Below are 13,097 nucleotides of genomic sequence, written 5' to 3'. Positions count from 1 at the left end.
AAGATATAAATTTCTTTTGCCATTCTCTACTATAGTTCGTCACGAAAAAGAGATAAGAAATGTTTTCACGGGATCAAACGTTCGAATGAAAGTTGAGTGTATGTGAAAACTTGCAACGAGCTAAAGCTTAGTTTTACCTAAAAATGCAAATTCTGATGGAAACATCTGGAAAAACAAGAAAATTATCTTAGATCATAAATGTCCAGTATAATAAAATTCAAGTGCCATCTAAAAAGCGACGAAACAAGACAAAGTCAGTGTCCACCAACAATACAAACTTCTATCCAACACAACCTGGAGAGAATGTTGCAATCTCTCTAAACTTGAAACCATAAAAGTTGTAAAGTGAGTGTGATATTTTAAGTGCCAAGTTCAAGAAAATAAAAATCTAGGATAGAAGTTTGCGAAGCGGCTCAGCAACAACACTATGACTACCCAGTCTTACTACAAAGATCGTCTTGGATTTGATCCTCGCGAAGCTCTCTACGAAAGTGCAGATAATGTTCATAGTGCGGGTGGACGGCATAGCAGTTCACCGGCACGTCACCATCATCATAGCAGCAGCCATCACTATCAACAATATCATCAACAAGTGCAACAGCACTCTCGAATCTCAGTATCACCAGGAAATCATTATGATTATGATAGTCCGGCAGCTAAGAAGCAGAGACAGAGCCAAGGTGGATACGAAGATGCTCTGACTCAATTCAAAGGTACTATGTCGATATGGGAGTATTTCATTGAGAATACGGACATATTAGGTAGGTACCGGTCGATGTGATTAGGCTTGAGGATTTTCAGTTTTGTGGAATGCGAGTGTCCTTCCTGCTCGAAGTTGATGGATTTGAAGTGCATTTTTCGTTTGGTTTGATTTGAAATTTAAATGAATCTGCTGTAAGTATTAAGGCAAGCGCAATCTAGTCTCGGTAATATTAATTTAATGCGGAGCTGCTTCAGATTACTATAATTAAGTATATACAATTCATGCGATCAGACAAATAGAGCGAAGAAATTCAACTAGATGACACAGAAAAATGGATGCCTTTATTTAAAAGCCCACCTTTACAATCGTTTCGCAATTGTCGTACACCATCTGTTCGTATCATTAATAATGCAATCTTATTTCGAAGTCGTCGGCTAGCTGCTATTTATCTTTTTAAGTAGCCAAGAAAGTGAACAAACAACGTGAGTGGAGAAAAAATGTCAAGTGGCAACCTTCCAAAGAATGCAACCAACGCATTTTTTTAGTTTTTTTGCTTCTTTCTGATTCACTATCTGAAACCTGTATCAGGTATTTTCTAGGTGCTTGAGATGAAGTAACAACGTTTATTTATTTGTCTGAGTCAGTAAGAGGGTAATTTGGTATTTCATAAAAACGTTAATTCCACTAATCCGAAAGTGCATCAGACAAATTCCATTGTGAGCTATGACGTATGGGTTGGCTGACCGGGAACTTTTTATAAGTTTGGAGGAACTCTGCCGCTTTATTTTATGCTAAGAACTTTTTGATTTGGGTCAAATGTATGGAATTTAAGGAATCCGCCGAAATAAAAATACAAATAGAATTCCTTAAGTGAATCTTCGTTTAGCAAATTAGTCATCTTTCAAGAGCTGCGTCGTCACAAATAGCTAATTTCAGTAAAGTTGCACAATCCCGAGTGTGGTTTGTGGTTCTTCAAAAAAGTCGCGATGACGAAGAAGAATACTTTTCAGGTACTAATTGTCAGTTATGGCTAAAGGTTTATATATAATTCGTTATAAACTGAGTTAATATTGGGTGGAACCAGAAAAGATTGCTGACAGGTATGCCAATATTACTTCCATTATTTCATCTTGGAATAATAACATGGTTGAGAATCATCGATACCTTTTAGTCAATCAGTGAATCAATGAAGCAATTTCCGTTTTGCTAGAAGTTTCGTTCAATTCAATAAATAGCCTTTTCAAGAAAATTTTGCACTAAGGAAGGGAACAAGTTTTCCTGAGTAGTTGTATATAGACATATGAAGATAGCGAAGGAATGGGGTACGGGGAATGAGTCCTTTATCCCAAAAAGGAAGCATCTTTTTTTAATTAACATTCAAATAGACTTTTCCAAACAATAAGCATATTTATTTTTATTTTTTTCGAAAATTAACAGGAAAAGTCAGTTGTGAATCCGCCTCGTTCGCGGCCCACAGGTCTCGACCAAGGAGTGGTCTCTCAGATAACCCCTCATATGCGAAAAAGGTAGACCGGCATGTGTAATGAATCTAGCATAGCTGCAACCTTACGGAAATGAGGGCATTTCTCATATCAAGCGCTACGAGGAGTCGACTTAATGGTTGGACAACACCTACTGTGGATTTTTCTGCTCTAAAATCGAACAGTCTTGGGGATAAGCCCCCGGTAGCACTTATTGCTTCGGTGATTGTGCTCCTCATGAGCTATGTAGAGCATTCGCGTCTATTATACAGAATGATCCGTATATAGACGATAGTTCAGTGTTTCCTTTGACTTAGTTGACCTACGCCAGCCTTGACACTTTTCAGCGACATGGAAAATTGTCTCCTCCAGTTAAACGTTGAATGCGCGGAAGAGTAGGCTCCTAGTGCCTTTTTTCATACAGAAGACAGGCTCTTCCAGGTTTTTCATGGTGAAAAGTGCGTAATCCTCGACTTCTTCCACGCTGTTGTCATCAACCGGAAGTCCATCTGTTCAGCATTGAGTGAACAGAGTTTCGGCAGAGTCTCGTCTTTCTGGTAATCAGTTTTCACGCTTCCCCATCCGCCCAATCGACTAGCTTGTGTTCAGAAGCGAGCTATTTGTTTATCACGCTGCGATATCTAATTTTTGATGGTCCGTATCTTGTCATTTTGGTGCATGAGATGATAAAACTAACGACACTCTTTCTGCAGGACGGCAGTAGGAGATGTCCTTTAGGGCATTGACGCCCCATTATCGGCTGTAGCGCTGCAAACTCCGGAGGTGTCCTCCAACATGGCTCTGCCATTTTTGGGAACTCCCGCTAATTTCCCGATGTTGACCTTTGCGACATTCCACGACCATGGAAAGTGCCGGGCCTAGGGCACATCGACTGATAGCCTCAATCACTTCGACCGTGATGTATTGATCATCATCCGTTGCAGAGTTTTCCAGAACTCGCAACTCGTCCGTTGACGACACCATTAATTCCAACGAGAAGGTCGGGCATGCTTTCTTTCCAGTCCGGACGCTGGAACTTTGGTGTGAATCCAAAGTTTAAAGCTACGAGCCTCGGTCTCACCACCATTAAAAGAATCTGTTTCCCTCTGGAGGCTGGACCCATGTCGCCATTTATTCGTTATTAAATAGTTACTGAAAACCATTATCTCGTAAGATCGAATCCAGAAAAAGGCATCCCCTCGGCCTTCGACACAAACGCAAACACTGAAAAAATCTTATCCCTAAACACCAGATCTAGACAAAGCCATCCCCTCGGCCGTTAGCTCGAATCTGAAACCAACGGCAGTGGGTAATAGCGCCATGTGGCTGGGTCTTTCGGGACTGTTTGCTGATCCGCAGAAAGTTACAATTCGTATGGTTATTCTGTTTTTAAAATCCGCTTAGGATCCAGTTGGAAGAAACTGTGGAACACTGTGCATAATAGTCCACTGGTTAATCTAGTCCACTGGTTATTCTAAGGCTTACACAGGAAGTACCGAATTGTTTCATATTCTGGATCCAGTAGTCATTTCAATGGCATAATACCCAATGTAAGGATTTCTAATTCTTGTAGGAAGTAACGGGAGCTCGGGTTGAAAAATAAAATGATGACATTATTGCCCAAAATCATTTTAGTTACGATTCCGAGGATGAGGATTTAAATTACGAATCTCCCATGCGCAAGTGGAAAATTTAATTGAAATGGACCTTTGACATGCATGGCTCGAAATTAAGGATTGGCATGGTGTTATTGAAAATCTCCTATCCTTAAACATAGATAGGGACGATATACCATCCGATCAATAAGTTCTGTCAGCGAATTTCCTTTCTTTTGGTTTCAGCTCATTTTTCGCGATCCATTCGCTAGATTGGTAGACAATTTCGACATCGGCATAAACCCAAGTCTTGTCACCAGTAATAATGCATTTGATGAATGTGGGGTCATTAGCTACTTTGGCAAGCGCTTCTTTTGGGACCCCTTCTCCAGGTTTTTTTGGAAAAAGTCCATAAAAGATATTGATAGAATCTATTATCTCTCTAATGCCAACACGACAAATTTCGACCATAATCTGTTTCACATTTTTTGTGTTATCATTGTTAACAGTGTTGGACCCACCTGAGGCAAATTTGCTTCGATCTCACGACTCTCACTGGACGCTTTTTAGAACAATTCATTCTCCCCCCCTTACCTGCGGCATTTACTTTTCGTTTTCGCAAAATTTCGAGCAAACTGGTTATTCAATTTGCCTCTTCCATAATAAAGATCGCCTGACAAACTTTTCGGGTAGTGTGGGTTAGGCAGGATTCAGGTCTTAGACCGTCGTGGATATTGATTGATATCTATAGTGATCTTCCTGCTTTATCTGGCCTCACAAATTAGTCAAGGTCTTTCTAGTCAATCTTTTCATTTTCGTCGGGATACCGAATTCTCTCAGGGTCATGTTTATAGGTGACCCTGAAGTCGATGAGAATCTGGTGCAACCGATGGCCATATTTTAACAGCTTTTGCATCGCTTACCTCAAAGCGAAAATTTGATCAGCTGCCTATTTGTCTGGAGTGAAAACTCTTTGATATGGGCCGATGAATTTCTGCGTATGTGTGGGTTTCCAGCCTAGCAAGATAGTGAAGAATATCTTTTAGATGGTACTCAGTAACGTGTTACTTCCATAATTGCGGCTCTGCGTGATATCCTCCTTCTTATGTATGGGCCACATAATGCCTTGTTGCCATTCATGAGACATTGATGTGCTTCGTCAGATTTTGAACATCAGTTGCTGGACTGCTTAGTGTAGTTGGTCCCCTGCGTATTTAACTAATTCAGCTGCAACTCCATCGGTTCTTGCCGACATGATTTTTAAGCCCATGAGTTGCACGGACAGTTTCTTCAATGCCTAGTGGTGGCAGTATTTGTCAGTATTTGGCCAAAATTTTGCGTCTTGAGCAGTTCATCAAAGTACTCAATCCATCGCTCCAAAGTGCCCATTCTGTCGGAAATCAGATTTCCCTCTTTATCTCGGCAGAATGAACATCGGGGTGTATACGGCTTCATCCTGCTGATTTGTTAGTAAAACTTCTGCGCTTGTTGCGGTTGCTTCCTGTACTTTTCGAGTGAAGTTGCCTCTCCATTTGGCGGTGCTCGTGATAGGCCTCTGGGCGCGCCCGCTTTCTTTAAGAGTGCTGCATTGCCCAGTATACAGCGTTCTTCCGGTCCAGAAAGGTGGCGGCGTTCAATCAACATGTGGTCAATATGATTGAAATCGGTTCCATCTGGAAAGGGTTATGTATATTTATAGACCGCTTTCCGCGCAAGCCAGCTACTTACAATAATCCACAGTCCGTGATGCTTCTGTGTTTACATTGGAGCTATGGTAAACGACGTATCCCCTGAATAAGAGCTCCGTTCCTACTTGGCTGTTAAAATCTCCAAGAATGATTTCCATATTATACTTGGGGCAGGCTTCGTTTGTTCATTCCAATACTTTGTAGAAGGTATTCTTCTCCAACTCTGTTGTCTCCTCTGTAGGGGCGTGGATGTTAATGAGGCTTATATTTCTCAATTTGCCTCGCAGACACAGAGTGCATAACCGTTCGCTTACGTTTGCGTCCTAATACATGGCGTAGCACTTTCTAGCTCCTGCCACTTCTTCGTTCTGATCAACACATCTACGGGTAACTGGCCTGGGCGTCGACGAACTTCTTCGTTTGAAATATTATCAGGTCATAATACCCCGCTGTTTGGGTCTTTAGAGTAATAGTGGAGACCACTTTCCATGTGCTACTCCCATATAGCAACACAGAGAGAACATTAGTATGGAACGGTCTTACCTTGATACTTGTATTGAGATAATTGTATTTTTATAGATTTTGAACACAAGAGCGAAGTCGGTTCTAGTGCTGTTAATACGTCGGTGGATCTCGAAGCCAGGAAATACCCTGTCGGGAGAAACAATGTTTCCGAAATATACAAATCGATCAACACCTTCTATACTGTGCCCATTAAAGCAGATAGAAAGAGTGCGATGACCGGGCTTTTCTTCGTTTGAGTGCCGAGAAGATTTCTCTTCTATTTGCAGATGGAGTCTACATCCGAATTGATAGACCTCGGCACAAAAGCGGGATGCCTATTAAGCCAGGCCTAGACAGGACACTGATTGTTACGCTGTTGATGATTCTGTATCTGCATGCTACTGCGTATAGCCATTTCAGCCACGAGAGGCGGATCTTCACCGGATGTGAGACGGCTGAGAACTGTAGTGAAATGTCTCTTCCACTTCTTCAGCTGGTCATCGTCTTGAATGAGGAGTCAACTTATAAGGCCATCGAAAGACGTTCGACTACCTACAGATTCTTTCGAGATGCGGTATATCGTTCTGAAATCGTTGATTGGCATCTTCCGCTTGCCTTACGAGCGTAATAATAAATTTCCTTTTACCACAGAGCACACTACACTGAACGTTCCGATATTTCGCACGGCATCAGAGCTCGAGCGCGTCACGCTTGAAATCACTTGCAGCGATCAATATAGCCTTCAATCCCTTACATTAATTGTTCCACAGTTAGCCACAACTTGTGACGTCCCTTCAGAATGTGGCCGATGACCTGACTAGTGCTCAAGAAAAGACTACTCGTAATGGGGGCCCAACGTTGAATCGTACCCTCAGGTGGATTATTCAAAACAACTACCGTCCAATATGCAAGATAGCCCCCCACTGGTGAGCTACAGCTGGATATCAGTCACTGGTCACTGTTGAACCTGGTAGATCACAGCTCGCACACTCCTGCGAGAAGTGGTGGATGCCACACTCACCCGAAAGCAAGCAATCATTAGATGATTATTCCTTTCTAAGCCGATCTCAGCGCCTCTTTTGTTAATCGTATCCAGAAAACAACTCTTAAATCTACTACTGATCGCAATGTGGTCAATCTGATTGCTTGGTCAGTTTATTCCTAGGTTCCTAGGTTTCTTATCTATCTTTGCTGGATCGTTCATGAAAAGTTGAAACTCCCCGTAGAATACAAAATGGTCGTTTATAAAACTATTAGTGAACCAGTTTAGGTATCAGTAAACTAAAAAGGTGCTAGGACCTCAGTAAGATATTTCCGAACCCAGCAATGTCAAAAATGGAATGAAATTCTTGAATGCATGAAAAATATTCCATAAGAAGCAGCAGCCAGCTAGGAAATACGTAACAATTTAGGGTGGTCTAAAAATTTTGAAAACGCCTTGAACGCGGAATCAATTATGAAAGTTTTCTTGTTTGGCAAATAAATTTTTAGTAAATTGCCATATATACAGCACTTCGGGGATACTTTTGTTCCGTTTGTGAAGACTTCTAGTCAGGTTTCTTATAATCGTGAAAAAATGAGTAGCAAAAGGGGTTACTTCCATTTCTGCAGATTTTCCCAACGATCAATTCATATCTTCATTGTTCTCATTTTCTAGAACAGAAAAAAAACATTTTTAACTTAGGTGAATCTAAATCCCTGGATTGAATTTGCACCTAACAGCATATTACCAATATTTGATACTATCTCAACCAAAACTATTTTGATTCTAATTCAAATATCTATTTCTATGGGAGCATAATTTCAAGACATATTGTTATTCCATAAGAATTTCCGTTTAAAAATATTAATTGTGTCATAAATTAGTTTGGAAGTGACGATTAACACATTGTTTTGACATTTTGTTAAGAAGAAGGATGAGTAGATTCACCTTACTAATTATATTCATCAGGTAGTATCGATTTGCATTAACGGCTTCTGCAAGGTCACAATGAATTCAGAGATTCATTTTGAAATACACATTTTATTCCGGATTAGTTGCAGAGCCATGAAATGCTTCCACAAAAACTTAGACATTTTTTAATTCAAATTCTTTTGTGATGATTCTACATAATTTATCATTGAAACCTAAGTCGTCCGGAAATCAGACAGGTTCTTTCATCCTTTTCAATAGCTCTTCGCATCAACATGAATTAAAACTGCATTTGACAGAAAACAGTTATAATTTTTAAAAAATCCGCCAACATTCTCATCTATTCATACATTTGTCACGTTTTATCTTCTACACTAGACGACCTTTAAAATAAACAATTCTGTAGTGTAGACCATCGACCCCAATTCAGAAGTCAGTATCATCATAATTTTCACGTTATACTTGCTTCTTAATTCTAGCAGCCAACTTGAAATGTCATCAAATTTACACTATAAAAGATAAACTATAATGCAAAGTATACCACTTCAATCTGTTCATTGAATTTGATGACAATGAACTTTATAAAAATTTATTGATGGCCTTTTCAACTGCAAGTGGTTTAGTGGCTTGTTTGTTGAAATGAACTCCGTTTGCACGGATTGGAAGGAAATTGTCAAAAAAATTCAATTCGGTATATAAAGATATTTATAGATTTTTATAAAAAGATAACAAGTTTGTTGCAGACATTTTATAATTCATAGTATTATAGATGGTTTAATTTTATTCATAATTTTCTACTATAAGATTTATTGCGCTTGCCTTATACGCTTTTCCTTTTCAGATTTTTGGAAATATATTAACATCCATAAATGCATTTCGAATGCATTTAAATTGCATTCAATCAATTTTTCGAAAATACTTTCGAAATTTGAATGGTTTTATTGTTTATATGTTACCTGTTTGTTGCATACTCGTTAAAATAAGCTAAGCGCATCGACTTACCTATTTAACAAATAACCAATATGATTTTAATTTGAATTAGCATTAAATTTTTCCTTGCCTTTTGCTATTATTATTAGATAATAAGTTTAACTGCAAATGGCCTATGGTTTTTGTTTTTATGAAAATTTATTTTTGGATGTGTGAGAGAAAATTACCTTGATTAGTTGTTTTTCATATTATTTGATGGTTTCTTGTGTTTTACGTGTTATAATCAAGTTTTACCAGTTTCTAATGAGGCATTTTAGCCTTTTTTCTTTACCAAAAAACGACGACTCTTCTAAATAAAACGAAAGACTTAAGCCAGTAACCGAATAAAGTGAACATAGTTTTGCTGTCATCGTTGATTTATGCTATAAGGGTCAGATTTATTTTGGGAATATAAACGTATATAGTAAATTTCAACGCGAAATATTTCAAAATAATTCATCATTTTGGATATATATACTTTTTTATTTTTGCCAAATTTTTTTTTGTGTTTAATTTTGACCTATCCTGGAATTCAAGGGAAAATTGTTCTGCTAGTTTTAGACTTTAATATTGTTTTTCAACTACACAAATCGGTCATCATACCAGGTCATTTGCCCTATGCTCCAATATTTGAAAGAAATAATTTTTTTCAGCGATTACTTTTCTTTCGAAATTGATTTCTTGAAAAATCTTCCATTTTCTTTTCTCTTCTTTTTATATTATTGATTAAATTCAGTCCCAGCAAAAACATCCGTCGCTTCTCATTGTTTTCGAGAAAACTGGCTAAGAACCCACTGTGCGATCACTTCCTCACAATACCACAATTCATTCTCAAATAAATAAATACTACCGAGATTTTAGCGATTTTTTCAATCGTGCAGTACACCAAGTGTGTATATTACATTGTTAAACTTGCTTCCCAAAAAAAAAAGAAAATAATTATCTAAAAATTGATATTACATACAAAGGAGCATGTTTGTTTGATGAATATTTTAGCACTTGCGTCATGTTTACCACACTTTGCAGTATAAATTCTCATACGTTTCAATGTTTATAATAAATCCAAACGTATATGATTGTAATCTATGTTATTGATATTCAAATAGGGGCTTTAAGTTCGCGAATTTCACTAATGGTGAACGACAGGAATAACTTCATTAAAATGTAAAAGGTCGCCAGTTTGGTGTATCTTATTATGTAAAAGATTTTTTCCTAGTTAGCGCCGCTTTTAAAATTCATTTTACGATTTTTACATTTAATGGTTGCATTTAGAGAATGATCAACATCCGTGGGATATTTTTCTGGTCAAGGTTTTGCTATTATGATGTGGCTTGGGACGTGAAATAAATTTGAATATTTCAAGTCTCCATTTAGAGATTTTTTAAGCTCGTATTGAAGATATCCAAGAATTTTTATGAAATATTTCGTGAGCTGAATGATTTTTATTCAAGCTTCACTTTCTTTTCTGTTCTAAAACATTTCAAGAATATAGATTTCTAGTGGCCTCAATTCAGGAAGAACTGGAGTATTTCATTGACAGAATTTACAATCGGCTATTAACGTTGAAAGGCTACGAATTCAACGCAAACATTTTAGAATGTCATATACTAGTTTGCGAGCAGAATTTAGCAAATGGGGACAAAACCTCCGTATCAGTGATAGCCTCCGTGTTTTGCTTTAGAAATTTCCTCTGAATATTATAAATCGGAATTTCACGACAGAACTCTTTAGCATCTTGATGTAAACCTCTTATTTCATATAGGTTCTCATACCTATCGGGTCTGCCGGTTTAATGTAGATTTTTAATCGGTATTTAATATTAGACAAAAATCAGATTAGAAATAATTATAAGTTAATCACATCGTTCCTGTTCATTTCTCTGTAGGGTTTTCTTTTTAGTTTTTATTGTCCACCATTTCATTTTCAATGAAACTGTGCGGGGCAAATGATTATCCAACAACAGTGGGACAAAAACAAACGTAGGCATTGATGATGCAATCAGGACCTGACCCCACGTGATAATTGAGAAGCTGATATTCAACCAACTTGATCATAACGCCGTCTCAGAGCAGAAGCTTGGTTTCTTGCAAAAAAAGTCCCAGAGGTAGGTTTCGATAGCTAATTATTCAAGCTATTCTGCAATGATGGAAATCGAAAGGAGCATTTAGAGAATTAGGTAGACTCCTCTCTGTCTCCTGCAACTTTTACAGCGCTTATCGCCTATGGTGAAAAATTTTGTCTTTTCAGTTATCCAAAATGCAGAATAACGTTTACAGAACAAGCAACATGCAAGATGCCGTTCATTGTTTTTTATAGTCGGCCATCACTCAGAACCATAGAGAGTGATAGGACGGACGACATTGTGGTAAATTTTAGATTGGAGACGTTCGTTGATACGTCGATCACAAAGGACACTAGTTCTGGAACGCCACTTCATCCAGGTTGCGTTAATGCGTGAAGCAATTTCATAACGCAGTTGTTCATGGATGTTTGTGTTCCTTTATCTCGCCCCATTGGTCGCTGAAAACTCAAGCTAACAATAAGAAAGAAGATACTGTGAATGATTTGTATTGTATAGAGAAGTGAATAGTGTACATACGTTATGCTAACGAAATTTACATTTGATTCGTCAATTAAATCAGAGTTGCTTAATCCTTAACCCAGAATCATACTTTATTTCGAAATCAAATCAATGGAAAATATATTTAATTCCAGCAACACAACGATCAGAAACCTTCACCATTGCCCCTAATTAAATTCTCCGAACAAGGTAACCATACATGAAAACTGCATACAATACCTCTCAAGTGTGGGTTTGCATCCCAAACCTAATTATATAACTACCAACTCCTGCAAAAGCCCACACACCCTCAATGCACTTTATGATTTATTGATCAAAATCAGTTGGCAAACATCAAGGCATTCCGCTTCCAATCTAGATTTCCAGACACTCCAAAATCAATTTGGCGTTACAATTCAGCCAACAATGCAGTCTAATTTCGTAGTCTAAATAATGGTTACGAAAATAATAGACAGTGGTTAAGTAAAAGTTCAGTTTCATTGAAATTAATACAATGCACAATTTTAGTGAATGAAAGTAAGATGATATCAAAGATCTTATAATTGTTGGGTTTTGGTTGATGGAGTTTGAATGATTGCGCAAGTAATGGCGAGAACAGTGAGTTTGGAATGTACATATGAATATGTTTGGAAATATAAATAGAAAAGAAAGTTGTTTAATTTCTTCTATTAAATCTATTTTTATAATTGAGAGTTTTAATTATGAAATAGCGGTCAGATTGATGACGCAGTTTAATAACTCTGGACCTTAATTCTTAAAGGATTAATATCTGACAGTTCGAATTTACTTGGTTCCTATTTGGTCAGTATTTTTCAAAATCTAGTCATTAAAATAATTTAATTTTCATTTATTGCTGATTAGTTGACATTCAATAGAAAAGATAGAATCGACTTACGGATATACCCCGAGGAAGCCATTTATCTTACATCTTAAGCTTATGGTACAGAACTGATCCAAGTTTCATGAAACAACAGCAATTCCAAAAATATAAATAAAAAGATTAGAATAATAATTAGATAAATGAATCATCAAACCAATTACGAAAGAGCATGTATCCTTTGAATTTCAGGAATTTAAACGTATGGCAAGCAAATGATAAATCTTTTCTTAGAATTACCTTTTTTTCTAAGTATCCTGAATTCCTTGAGCTGATAAAATTTTCTTATCAATTAATCATAAATTATGGTTTAGTTGCGTATTTGTTATTTTTTTCTTATCTAAAAAAGAATGTAGGTGGATACTAGTAGAAAAGGTTTCGTATTGTACATACCTTTCTATTGATTTTTGCCTTTCGTTCTTCAAGATTGAATCCCTGGGTAGATGTTTCCGCATTTGATAATCTCATATCTCGATATGAAGGGTCTTTATAAAAGGTAGTTGCCTTATAGATTCTTTCATTTCGAAACTGCAAGTTAACTAGTGCGTGTCATCAATTGTGGAATTATTTCATTGTGTTGTTTTGATGGTTTAAAAGTTGAAGTTTTTGTGCTGAAATTCATCATGTATCGCGTTTTCTCAGGTAAACTTTTTTTAGTTTGGAATTATCCTCTTTCTGATCTGAAGCGTAATTACTTCACTATATGCCTTTTATTTGATCTTTAGAAAGCTATAATATAAATATACTTTTAATAATCTGGTTTCATCTTACAAAGTAAAATTTATAG

At 37.2% G+C, this 13,097-nt stretch overlaps 1 protein-coding gene across 42 annotated transcripts in view; it reads left to right on the top strand.

Moving 5' to 3' along the window:
- The window catches only part of LOC119653756 (dystonin), a 525,582-nt gene that overhangs the window by 292,501 nt on the left and 219,984 nt on the right, over positions 1 to 13,097 (top strand). For 37 of the 42 annotated variants that reach the window (XM_038058688.1, XM_038058690.1, XM_038058708.1 and 34 more), the window contains exon 2: positions 36 to 713. The exons of the other annotated variants lie outside the window; for them this stretch is intronic. In XM_038058688.1, the coding sequence (XP_037914616.1) occupies positions 428 to 713 (286 nt within the window). In that variant the 5' untranslated portion in view covers positions 36 to 427. The remainder of the gene's footprint in view (positions 1 to 35; positions 714 to 13,097) is intronic. 42 annotated transcript variants of the gene reach the window in all.

The sequence above is a fragment of the Hermetia illucens genome, chromosome 4, assembly GCF_905115235.1.
Source record: "Hermetia illucens chromosome 4, iHerIll2.2.curated.20191125, whole genome shotgun sequence".
Classification (NCBI taxonomy): Eukaryota; Metazoa; Arthropoda; class Insecta; order Diptera; family Stratiomyidae; genus Hermetia; species Hermetia illucens.
This window is presented reverse-complemented; position numbering and strand designations above follow the sequence as displayed.